The sequence below is a fragment of the Vicugna pacos genome, unplaced genomic scaffold (genome assembly GCF_048564905.1).
Source record: "Vicugna pacos unplaced genomic scaffold, VicPac4 scaffold_19, whole genome shotgun sequence".
In the NCBI taxonomy this organism is placed as follows: domain Eukaryota; kingdom Metazoa; phylum Chordata; class Mammalia; order Artiodactyla; family Camelidae; genus Vicugna; species Vicugna pacos.
The window spans coordinates 39,626,278-39,639,778 of record NW_027328740.1 but is presented as its reverse complement, the minus strand read 5'-3'; the positions used below and the strand labels follow the sequence as shown (position 1 = coordinate 39,639,778).

Below are 13,501 nucleotides of genomic sequence, written 5' to 3'. Positions count from 1 at the left end.
ATGGGGACCTGCCAGCAGCCACCGCAGATTTATCTCATGGGCATTATCGCTTGCGTTGTTATGGAAACAACAGGCCAGCCAAGAAACAAGCACCACTCAGAGGGTTGGAGCACTGAGATCTATTACGCCGGCGGGCTCAGAGGGGCTTCTGTTCCGAAGCTCTGAGCACCTCCAAGACTTGCACATGAGGTTTTATGTGGTTAATTACAAGTATGGAGGTATTAGCCAATAACTCAAACAACAAAAGCAAGGAATCAGTACACTGAAGCTTATCAATTTGGAACAGATCACATTACTGACAATTGTTGACCTTGGATTTACGAGTTAGCTTGTTAGCCCCGTAAACTGACACTGAACTTCAGATTTACGAGTTAGCCCAGCAAAACTTAGATCAGTAAACCGACACTTAACACACTTAGATTTGTGACTTAGATTATTATCCCAGCTGGGCTTTTCGTTCACAGTGTCACTCATCTTTTCTATTTTTCTTTTTTTGTAAGTATTTAATTCAAATTTAAAATCAGGTGTTTTTTGGAAAGAAATTTCTCTTTTTCTTTTCTTTGGGGCTCTTTTGGGGGGTAGGTAATTAGGTGTATTTATCTGTTAGTGGAGGCCCTGGGGCTTGAACCCAGAACCCCGTGCACGCTAAGCACACGCTCTACCACCTGCCCCATCATCATTTTCTTTTTGCTTTAGCTGCCAAGAATCTTACAGCTGAATTTCTAGTCGGCCTTTAACACTTGCCCTGACTTCATGGAATCCATTTTTATGACTTTATCTTCCCCTGTTTTCATTTAAGTATTGAATCTCCATTTTCCCTTCACTCTCAGTTTTGCCTTTTTGTTGTTATGGTTGTTAAGCTGTGTTTTAAAAATTGTTCAATTTCTCTTTTAGCAGGAGGCTGAAAGTAAATAAATATGTAAACAAACAGCACACTTAAATTCTTTTATACATTCTAAGCTGTTTAGTAGTTACTTAAAAACCGATTTCAATATTAAAGTGATAACATTTTTAAATTATTTTTTAATTTTTCATAAAGACATAGCTGATTTAAAATATAATATATGTTTCAGGTGTACAATAGATGCCCCATTTATAGTTGCTGTAAAACATTGTGTGTATTCCCGGTGTTGTAAGATACATCCCTCTAGCGTATTTACATTACATGCTGCAGTTTGTATAAGAAAGTTGGGTAACGCAGAATCTGGGACGTGGCTTTGTCTGACCCAGGTTCACGCAAACCCTGCCTGTCAGAGCTCAGGCCCTCACTACTGTCTGCAGGGGAGCGAGTGGAGGCAGCTCTCATCAGCGCTGGCACCAAACTCCGAGTGGCAGTGACAGCAGTGACTGTGTGTGGACGCGAAAATTGTTGTTCCAAGTGCTTTACATACATTTCTGCATATAATAATTAAAGCCCTCCTGTGACGAAGCGTTTTATGTTTTTAATGAATAATACATTTTATTTTGATATTGATAGACTTCAAATCTCCGGAAAATTTACAGGAGTAGTACAATAAACTCTTAGATACATTTCACCTTAAAGGGGACTATTTGCCCTTTTGTGACGGGCTGATTTTAGCATAAAGTTTCAAGGTTCATCCATGTTGTAGCCTGCATCAGTACTTTATTCTTTTTGCTTGATAATATCCTTTTCCTTTTTTTTCGTTTTTGGTCTATTTAAAAATATTTTCATTGAAATCTAGCCAGTTTATAATGTTGTGTCAATTTCTTGTGTACATCACATCACTTCAGTTAAATAGGAACATACCTGTATTCATTTTCATATTCTTTTCAAACATAAGTTAGTATAAGATACTAAATATATTCTCCTGTTCTATACAGTATAAACTTGCTGTTTATTCTTTACATACTCAGTATCTGCAAATCTTTAACTCCCAATTTATTCCTTCCACACCCTCTCCCCTCTGGTAACCATAGTTTGGTTTCTATGTCTCTGTGTCTGTTTCTGTTCTGTAGATTAGTTTATCTTTTTGTTTCGTTGTTTTTTGTTTTTGTTTTTGTTTTTGTTTTTTTAGATTCCACATGTAAGCGATCTCATATGGTATTTTTCTTTCTCTTTGTGGCTTATTTCACTTAGAATGACATTCTCCAGGTCCATTCATGTTGCTGCAAATGGCATTAATTTATTATTATTTTATGGCTGAATAGTAGTCTATTGGACAAATATACTACAACCTCTTTATCCAGTCGTCAGTCAGTGGACATTTAGGTTGTTTCCATGTCTTGCTATTGTAAACAGTGCTGCTGTGAACATTGGGGTGAAAGTGTCTTTTTGAATTACGGTTCCTTATGGATATATGTCCAGGAGTGGGATTGCTGGGTCATATGGGAGGTCAAGGTTGTCTACTGAGAAACCTCTATACATTTTTCCACAATGGCTCCACCAAACTGCATTCCCACCACAGTGTAGGAGGGTTCCCAATTCTCCGCAGCCTCTCCAGAATTTACTGTCTGTGAACTTCTGAATCATGGCTATTCTGACAGGTGAGAGGTGATACTTGATTGCAGTTTTGATTTGCATTTCTCTGATAATGATATTGAGCATTTTTTCATGTGCCTATTGGCCATTTGCATGTCTTCATTGGAGAAATGTTTGTTTAGGTCTTCTGCCCATTTTTGGATTGAATTGTTTGTTTTTCTTTTTTATCAAGTGTAAATGCTGTTTACATATTCTGGGAATTAATCCCTTGTCACTGTCATTTATTGCAACTATTTTCTCCCATTCCATAGGTTGTCTTTTTGTTTTACTTTTTGTTTCCTTTTCTGTGCAAAAGCTTGTAAGTTTAATTAGAACCCACTTGTATATTTTTGCTTGTATTTCTATTGCTTGAGTAGACTGCTCTAGGAAAACATTGTTGAATTATATGTCAGATGTTTTGCCTATGTCTTCTTCTAAGAGGTTTATAGTGTCTTGTCTACATGTTTAATTCTTTAAGCCATTTTGAATTCATTTTTTTGTATATTGTGAGGGAGTAGTCTAACTTCATTGATTTATATGCAGCTGTGCAGTTTTCCCTGCACCATTTGCTGAAGAGGCTGTCTTTACTCCATTGTATGTTCTCACCTCCTATGTCAAAGATGAAATTACCAAAAGTTTGTGGGACTATTCTTGATAATTTTGTTTATCCATTCATTGATGGATGGATATTGTTAGTAACTCTTGGCTACTCTAAATGATACTGCTATGAATATTGATGTGCAAGTTTTTGTGAGAATACGTTTCCATTCTGTTGGCTGTACAGTTGGCCCACCATATCTGTAGTTTCCACTTCATGGATCCAGATGGCTGATTGTAAAGAGACTCGAACATCCTTGGATTATGGTATCCAGGGTGGGGTGTTCCTGAAACCAACCCCCCGAGGACACTGAAGGATGACTCTACATGTAGGAGTAGACTTGCTCAGCCACATAACTCTAACCTTTTGAGGAAACATCGGGCTTTTCCAAAGAAGCTGCACCATTGCCCCTTTCCAACGGCTGCATATTGAGGGTTCCCATTTCTCTGCCTCCTGACTGACACTTGTTATTGTCCATGTTTTGATTATAACCATCCTAGTGAGTTTAAAATGAGATCTCATTTTGATTTTGATTTCGCTAGTGATGCTGAGCATCTTTTCAGATGCTTATTGGCCAATTGTGTATCTATTTAAATCCTTGGCAAATTTAAAAATTGGGTCGATTTTCTTTGTATTGTTCATTTGTAAGCATTTGTTTTATATCCTGGATACTAGTCTCTTATTAGATATATGCTTTGCAAGATTTTTCTCCTATTCTGCAGATTGTCATTTCACTTTACTTTTTTTAAACATTAAAACAATTTTTTAGGGGGAGTTAATAAGATTTATTCATTTTATTTTTCTTCCTAAGCATGCAGTCTATCACTTGAGCTACCCCCTTCCCCTTTCATTTCACTTTCTTAATGATGTCCTTTGTAACAAATGATTTTCATTTGATGAAGTCCATTTTATCTGTTTTGTTTTATCACTTGTGCTATTGGTATTGTATCTAGGAAGCCATAGCCTATCCTACGACCACAAAGGTTTATACTGTCTTCTTTTAGAAAGTTTATACATTTAGTTTTTACGTTTCTGTCTGTGATCCATTTTGAATTAATATTAATTTGTTATATAAAATACGGGGGTCCAAATTCCAGATTCATTCTTTTGCCTTCAGATACCCAGGTGTCTCTGCGCCATTTGTTGAATAGACTATACTTTCAATGGAGTGTTGTTGGCACATTTCTGGAAAACTGACTGTAAATGTAAGTTTCCCCACTGGATTTTTTGTTATGTCTCATAGATTTCTGAATCCAAACTTATGACAGAACCATAATGACTTGAGTGCTATAGATTTGCAGTGAGTCCTCCAACTTTGAGTGAGTCCTCCAACTTTGTCTTCTTTTCCAAGATTGTTTAGTCTGACCTGGGTCCCTTGCATTTCAATATGAAATTTTGGATCAGTTTTTCAATTTTTGCAACGAAGTCAGCTGGAATTTTGATAGGGATTTCATTAAATTTGTAGATCACTTAGGGGAGTCTTAACATTTTTAACAATATTGTCTATCATTCCATGAACGTGGGATGCCTTCCATATATGTATATCTTTTAAATATTTTTTGGTGATACTTCAAAATATTCAGTGTACAAATCTTGTAAAATTTTGTTAAATGTATCTCTCATTTTATTTTTAATGCTGTTGTAAATGGAAAGGCTGAGATTCCTAAGAGTGGGAATATATATCAATTTATTTATTTCTAGGAATCCTACACAGCAAATACCCTAGGTTTATATTTGCTACATTAATCTATCCACAATTCTTCCCACCCCCGTGTCATAAGAAACCAAGACCCAGGTTAAGCCACCTGAACACCTATGTGGAAGTGAGAAATGAGACCTTTCGTTGGGGTTTTTGTAGATGATACTGAGAGCTTATTCAGTAAGGCTTCATCTTAATTCCTTTTAAACAATCCTTTCAGTATATATAGTCAGTTATATTAAGAAAATGCCCTTTTGATGTGCGGAGGAGCTTAAACTATCATTTTTTAAATAATTTCCAGTGAGAGTGTTGTACTTGAAACATAATTTGCATCAATCTTTGAAGATTTATGTTTCAGGAGTTTTGACTAAATAATACCTGTCTTTATTCAGTAACTACAACTAAATGCTCAAGCAACAAGTAAGAGTTTGAGCAACTGCTCCTGCCCCGTAGTGCTGGGTGGCTGCAGCTGTAACTGGAGTCCCCGCTTACCTCTCCCAGTACGCTTGTGCTGATCTGCTCAAAACGGTTCGTCCAACAGTTTGTCGGTAGTCTTTTCGACAAAGCCATTAAGCATTGTTTTAAGGTTGCTGGAATGGAATCTATTCTTATTAATATTAAGTAAGCATATATTGAGTGCTTACTGTATGTTGGGAATTGTCCCTCAGCCTCACATGAATAATATTTCTATTAAAACCTCTCATATTTCCTTGTTATTCGCACTTTACAGATAAGGAGACTGAGGATTAAGTCTTCTTTCTTTTGGGGGGAGCTCGTTATCAATGATGGGAAGTTGTAAGGAAAAAGATTTTGATTCATCCAGAGAAAATATTTTTCTGAGAGTCAGCATTGAAGTAGGTGACCACTGAAGAGGGTGATCATTGTTTGAGTGAGACGAGCCCCGGGTTATACGAAGTCAGCATCCCTGTCCTGGACACTGCACGTGTAGAGCTGCGTGGAGGGTGAGGCGGCGCTGCAGCGCAGGAACGAGGATGCCAGGCCGTTGAGCTGTGCTCAGGCCCAGTGGGGCTTTCTCCTAAGAGCAGTGGACCGTCATTGACAGATTTTTAGTAGGGGAGTGTGGTGCTCTCGTACATCCCTTTTGTCTTATAGAATGCTTAGAAACATTTAGAAGGCTCGGCAGGAGGTGATGTGATGAGTCAGAGTAGGGTGGCTGCGAGATGTAGCAGTGTTCAATTTTCAAGTGATTTTCAGTCCCAGGTTTGTGGCTGAGTAGCCGTGTCACTTTGGATGACACACTCAAGGAAGTGAAACAATTTATCTAATCAATTGAAACAGTGATGTACCGACCTCCCAGGACTGCTGTGTAGATCCAGTGAGATAATGTGTGCACAGTGTGCAGCGTGGTCCCCAGCACAGAGTCGGTGCTGAGGGAGTGCCAGTGAGTACCTGGTAGGACAGGTGTGGGTGGTGGAACTCATTGACTGAGGAAATTGGTCCCTGAAGGAGAGGTCCTGTCACATCTGTGAGTGATGGGCCTGAGCTGGGAGAGGCAGGGAGACCTTGTCCCCCGACCAGGTGCCCTGGGAAGGACGGCTATGGGAGGAGCACCGTGAAGTCAGCTCTTTGCAGGTGGAATTGGAGGAGCCCTTGAGATATCTAAGTGCATTGTCACAATCACAGAAGAGGTCTGGGCCCGGGCTGTGCATTTTCCTATAATCTCAATCCCTGAGGATGCCGAGGTATTGATCACTGAACGTGAAGACATACTTTACAGGACACGTGAATAGTAGTATCATCTCTGTCATCAAAGCTCACATCTCTTTATTCATCTCTCACTTTGCTAATTGGGTACTTAAAGAGCTCACTTCACTGACCTCCCGTGGGCTCAGGCTCCACAGAAAAGAGCTGGTGAGTCTCCCTCTTTTCCAGAAGAAGACACACTTAGCTGGTAGACTTCTATACCTCACCAGAGTTCGAATTTTTGTTTGTTGATTTAATTCTATTTTCTGTTGGCCATCTCCTGACAGGAGAGACGTTTTACCTAATGGTCAGGTTTCAATTAGCTCTTACTGAGAATTGCTGATCTGATCCATAGTGTATTTACTCTATTAACTTTGTAGAGTACTTTTCATTTTCTGTCTTTGCCCTTTAATTTTGTTTGCCCCTTCAATTTTCTATCCTATTTGGGGCCTTATTTTTTTTTTAATTAAAAAATGTCTATAAGCAGTTAAGAAAACCAAAGTAAAGAAAAAATGCACATGATAGCTAAATTTAGAAAATATCTAGTGTGTTTTCTGTCTCGGCAATGGAGGTTCTATAAACTCGTGAAAACCTTCATTACATAAGTTCCTTAAAATGCTGATTAAGAAAAAAACCTTCCTTCCTCATCTTTCAAGCTGCACAGCTATTTGTCAAGAAAGTGAGGGGAAATTCTCAGAAGCTAAGACAAACCAGAAAGCAGGGATTCTGGGAGATACGTGAGCCTTAGAAGCCCTGGGGTGCCGGTTGGCTCCTGAACTGTGTTTCAGTTGCCCTGGCAGGAGGGCAGGAGGTGAGCCTGAGGCCTCTCACACTGGGAGTTGGATGGCTGTTCTTATGTAAGGCCAAGCGCATCCTGAGAATCCTGCTTTATAAAAGGGTGAATTAGAAAGAAAATAATAAAAGCATTCCTCAAGGCAAGGAAGTAAGGAAAGTAAATTTTTTGGAAGCTGGGAAAAATAACATATCCAAAGTAAGGATTTAGTTTAAAGCTTTTCTGGCATGAGAGAGAAAACAAACTCCTGGCAGATAATCACAGCTCCTCCCGGAAAGAGAAGGTGAGTTTTGAATGAATCAGTGGACAGCCATTCTGTAAAAGGCCCCCAGAGTCTTCTGGGTCAAGATACTGGACCCAAACACCTCCCTTCCATGATCTCATTTAAATAATCAGAAAGGTTTTAAAGGAAAGAAGCCATAATCATAGTTCTATTTATTGACATTATTATATGCTAGGAATTCAGAGGTAATTATGCAGTTGTCTCCTCTTTTATGGACCTTACTTTCTCTTTGACTTAGTTGGGGAACGTGGTGGAGGGTGGTGTTAGTCTGTTGCAATTAGCCAGGAGAGGAGTTTAAGAAAGCAGTGAAGGGTGGGTGAGATTTTTAGCTGAGGACAGTCCTGTTCAGTTGGCTTGTAATTGCAGGTTCGTTGAGTTGTCACTGGAGGTAATTAATCTTATGGAATTTTGACTTAACTCAGGCCTCTTCAGAATGGACAAGTGAACCTGGAGAAAGACAGTCAAATCTGTGCAGACATTGAAGTTCCCTTGAACGTGCGGTATCCCTGAGCCAAAGATAGGACAAAAAGGCAGCACTTCTTGAGGACAGAGGAGTGGTTTTTAAGGTTCTCCAAGAATGATTCCCAAGGTACCGGGATGGCCAGTTGTCAAACTGTGACTTTGCTCTTTGGACGGTGTATCCACCAAGTTTATTGGACGTTTATATGTTTCCATTTCTCTTTAATACATGTCAGGTTATGAGGACATGGGCATAAACATTTCACACGTTGTCAAGGTGACATTGGGTACCTGCCTATAAGCACGGGCACACTTGCAGCTTCCTCATACATCTTGCCGCCCATCCCGCTCCCCGGGCTCCGTAATCACGGCAGAGTGGTTCCTTATTGAGCTGTCCATCTCCTCTGTGACATCGTAACCAAACAAAAGACTGGAGCGTATTAGCTTGGCTTTGATTTTTTCTATCCTTCCCTTTGAATGATGATGACTGATAGTGGACCCAGTTACGTTTGCAGATGATTTACAAGTAGGGCTGTCAGTACAAACCTTGTAATCCCCGCTGTGTGATCTAGAGAAGAAAGTTACACTCTTTCCAAATTGTTTTAATGCACTTATGTGGGAAAATGATATACGTTTGAATATGTATTTCCTCTCTGAGTCATCATGGCTAGACATGAATATTTGTAGACATGTAATGAGTACTCTGTATTTGAACTGTATGGTCCCCTAAATTCTCCCCTGCTTTTTAAAGTCATCACTGGATTGCTACCTCCAGAGTGCCCCAAAGCATCCGCCACTGCCTGTTCTTCAGACACTGTGAGTTTCCAAGTTGGAGAAGGCTGCTGGCTGGTGAGGCATTCTCTGGCACATCTCTGGTTGGGTGATGTGAGCTTAGAACACAAGACTTGGCAGACAGTAACTAACCACGGTCACGACCATTTCTGGAACACTCATGGAGGATTTTACACCTATGCTAGTGGCATGTTATTTCATTTAGTTTTACCAACAGTCATAATCAGATTTTATCATATGTATTAAAATGGAAACCGTCAAAGTGAGTGACGTGCAGACTTTGGACTGGAACACAGGACTTTCTGATACCTGTCTCTGTTCCCTCCCCAGCCTATCCTACCAAATGGTCAGGAGACTCTTCCTCCGTCTTGAGTTTCCCGCTGATGTTACCAGTCTCTTTGTTTCTAAGAGAGGAAAACAAGTCTAAACTTACTTTCCAGTTGGAAATGGAATGGAAAGTTAACGTTGGAAGCCGGGAGAATCTGTCCTGTGATGAAGTGGTCTCCGAGCCACTTCCACTGGGACGTCACATCACTGTCTGTGCCCCTTGCTCAGCTTGTGCACAGGTGACAGGGCAGATGTGCCGAGCAGTCCTCCCTGACAGGGCAGTGGGTTGGAAATGAGTTTGGGGATTTGGTTTCATTTCATAAGTTCCTGAGGGCCTTGACCTGGCACTTCGAGTGGGAGCATTCCCTGTCCCACAGACTCGTGCTCTGGGCCCGTGCTGACCTGATGTGGCCATGAGCCTGAGGCTCAGGGCCCGTGGTGATGAGGAGCATTTTAGTCCAGGGTCTGCCGGAGGCTTTGACACTTCTGAGCTGTGGGAATTTGTCCAGGATGATAATAATTCCTCCCCGAGTTTCAGATTTCCTTGCCTGTGAGCTGGGGTAGTAATAGTTTCTGAGATGATCGTAATGATTCAGTAACGGGCGCAGCGTGTGCTGGCAGGTATCTGGTGCTTAAGGAGCAAAAGTCGCAGTCACTCTGTCAACCTCTCTCTGTGTGCTCTGTGCTTTGAGAAGTTGCGTGTTTGGTGAAAATCCCGCCCAGACACTAGGCTCTAGATGAACTGTTGTTCCTTTACTTTCCCTTCCTTTTCCTCTTTCCCTTCTCTGTGTCCCATGTTTATGTAGCAGATTCCTCTATTTCAGGGAATACGGGCTTTTCTAGTTAAAGGACAGGCGGAACGCGGAGAGGTGGGGCCCGGAGGGGGTCTGGAGCGTCTGCACAGCGCTTCTTCCCTGCGTTTCTGCATCCGGTCCCGTCAGTGCACTGAGTCAGCCTTCCTCTTCCTTCCTGTGTCATCGGGTCTCTGTTTTAAGGGAAAATATATTTACGGGCTTTTTTCACTTACGTGTTTCATTCAGATGCTTGTTGCTTTTCTCCCTGTGCTTCAGTATTCCGAGGAGAGAATTCAGCAGTGCTGCCTCCTCTCCGAGCTCTATGAGTTGATCGGCTTCCACTGCAAGTCCACCTTCTTCAAGCGGGAGGCCCCCATGCAGCGCGCGGCCCCCGGCATCCCGGAGCCTGGCTGGAAGGCCTGCTACCGCCTCCTCCTGCAGACGCTTCCTGGCTACATTCTGTCGCTGGACCTGCAGGACTTCAGCAAAGGTGTTGGAACTAAAACATTGCTTCAGTCTCATTAACCATGCCTGGATTGGGCCCTGCTGTCCTGTCTCATCAGGGTGAATTTTTACTCATTTAGAACAAGGCTCAGCAGACTTTTTCTGTCAAGAGCTTGCGGGTAAATATTTCAGGGTCTGCAAACCTCCTGATCTCTGGTGCTGCTGCTCAGCTCTGCTGTTCAGATGCCAGAACAGCCGGACAGTCCACACACCCACAGAGCTTTATTAACAGCGGTGGCTGGGGCTGAATTAGGTGTATGAACTGCAGTTTGTCCCCACAGCCTCCTCAATATTGACACCTGCACCAGAGTGTACATTTGTGACAATGGGAGAACCTACACTGACACGTCATCATCATCCAGAGCCCATAATTGATACTAGGATTTACACTTGGTGGTGTGCACTCTGTGGGTTTGGACAGATGTACAATGACATGTATCCACCATCACAGCATCATACAGAGTCGTCTGTCTTAATGACCTTAAAATGCTCCGTGCTGCAACTCATTCATTGCTCCTTCCCCTCTAGCCTCTGACAGCCACTGATCTTTTAGTCTCTGTGGTTTTCCCTTTCCCAGAACACCATACAGTTGGAATCAGACAGTTGCAGAATCTTCCCAGATTGGCTTCTTTCACTTAGTAATATGCATTTAAGGTTCCTCCATGTCTTTCCATGCCTTGATAACTCATTTCATTTTAGCACCAAATAATAGTCCATTTTCTGGCTGGACCACAGTTTATTTATCCATTCACCTACTGAAGAAGAGCTTAGTTGCTTCTGAATTCTGTTGAGTATGAATAAAGCTGATATTAACATCTGTATGCAGATTTGTGTGTGGACATAAGTTTCCATTTCGTCGAGTAAACACCAAGGAGCACAGTTGCTGGATCATATGTTAGAAGTACGTCTAGTTTTGCAACAAAATGCCAGACCGCCTTCCTAAGTATCTGGGCCATTTTACATTCCCACCAACAATGCATTAGAATTCCTGATGCTCCACATCCTCACCAGCATTCGGTGCTGTCAGTGTTCTGCATTTTGGCAGTTCTGACAGGTGTGCAGTGGTATCTCGCTGTTTCACTCTGCATCCCCTTGATGACAGATGCTGTGGAGCATCTTTCCTTAGGCTTCTTTGGCATCTAGATTTCTTCTTTGATGGGATGTGTGTTCAGGCAATTTGCTCATTTTTTAATCAGGTTATTCATCATTCTTGTTGAGTTTAAAAAATTTTGGTATATTCTGGATATCAGCCCTTTATCAGTGTGTCCCTGCCCTTCACCTGCAGCACCGGATTTGTCCTTTGGGTCTCACTGGAGTGTCAGCTCTTCAAAGAGGTTCCCTGTCTTCCCTCAGCCTAAATACTGTCCTTGTATTTTTCACTTTCATTGACTCATTTTGTTCTTTTTAAGTAGCATTTCCCATAATTTGTAAGTACATTAAAAAAAAGGGCAATGATTGAACACCCCCTCCCCCACCAGACTGTGTGCCCTGTGAGAGCAGAGGCCCTGTCCCCACTTACCGTTTCCCATGACAGCACATGGCACATGTCCATGTAAAAGTGTGTAACGTGGGGCCAAACCTGATGAGCAGCTATGATGACACGTTTTGGCTACCATTTATTGAGTAGAATTTGTTTCTGATCTTACTAAATCACATGAATGAAACTTGTTTGTTTTGAAAAATAAAACAACAAAGCACACCTCAATGTGATTGGTACTTCCTACTTAGCCTTCTGACCCAGGAGGGGATGTTCACCATCATTTTGTGGAGGAGGTTGGGGAGGTAAAGTAAGAGAGTGAGATCAAATAAAGTAAAAATGCTAACTATCGGTTGGCTTTATTTTCACTGACATGAAAGTTACTTTAAACACTATCTCAGCTGTTGTTCTGTTGTTTTAAACATTTCTCAAAGAATTAAATGGAAGCTCACTAAATCCTGAAAGGGAAATTGTGTGCTCAGGTCCTGAAAATTGTTTATGTCTGTTCTTGAAATGCAAATTTTCCCTGCTGGTTACAGAAAGTCGAGGCGGGAACACAGCAGTGTGCTGTGTGTGTCTGCCGGCTTAATGGGATGCTCAGTGTCATTTTCATTTTCTTGTGTTGCAGTTTATGACGGTTTTCCGTGAGATATATTGCTCAGCCTTTTCCTGAATGAAGGATTGAATTTTCCACAGGAAATCTTATGAAAGAGAGTGACAAGGCACATGGATTTCCCAAAAAGGAATAGTTGATGAAATAAACTCTCACTATGGTGACCTTTTTTAATACAAGCCAGTTGAAAATTTTATCAGTAGGTCATATGCCACAAATCTGTCTAAAGAATAAAAAGATTCAAAATTTATAGTAGAAACAGTTTGAATCAAGTAGAAATTATGATTTGAACACTATTTGTTGTTAGAACTTATACTCTGTCTTATCATAATTGCCCGTGGTAGGAACTGGATCATTATTTATTTATTAAAAAAAAATCCACTAGGTGCTATTTGCCCCATTCTTGATGCGGCAGTGCTGTGGTTAGTTAAGTTGGGCCATTTTGGAAACTTAGCTAGATTTTCCGGACATTGATTTCAGCCACTTTATCTTTTCTACAATCTCTTCTTTTGTGTTGGCCTTTGGTCTTTTGACAACGTGGAAATACTGCACGGATCTGCCTTTCCCTTTTTTCCTGTCTTTGTGGGAAAAGATTTCCATAAGACAGACAACTAGGTTATTAAGGATTTTGTGTGGGGTAAGTTTGGTCAGTTTTAAGGATTTCAGTTAATACGTATTGATACTTGCTATTCAGCTAACGACAGTAAAACTATAAACTAACTTAAGTATACATCAGTAAGTATAGTACAATAAGCCCATCACCCAGATTAAGGAATTCACAAACTTTTCCATATTTCCTTTATTCAGACCTTTATTCTTTTATTTGTCCTTTGTTGAAGTATTTGACAGCAAATCCAAAAAGACATGTCATTTTACCCTTTGTACTCAAGTAGGCATGTCTGAAAAATGAGGGCCTTTCTTTTAATCAGGTTTTTCCATTTGACCCATGTGCTCGTTAAATACCAGCTGTATCAGGCAT

General features: G+C 41.0%; 1 protein-coding gene across 2 annotated transcripts in view; it reads left to right on the top strand.

The window, feature by feature from the left end:
- LOC140693408 (trafficking protein particle complex subunit 9-like) overlaps positions 1-12,749 on the top strand; it is a 101,755-nt gene extending 89,006 nt beyond the window's left edge. Inside the window, exons 11-12 of one of the 2 annotated variants that reach the window (XM_072957287.1) lie at positions 10,205-10,418; positions 12,538-12,749. In XM_072957287.1, coding sequence (XP_072813388.1) covers positions 10,205-10,418; positions 12,538-12,557 — 234 coding nt within the window. In that variant the 3' untranslated portion in view covers positions 12,558-12,749. Of the gene's footprint in view, positions 1-10,204; positions 10,470-12,537 lie in introns of those variants that run through there. The other variant, XR_012069141.1, reaches the window with a different exon arrangement.
- Positions 12,750-13,501: the final 752 nt, after the last annotated feature.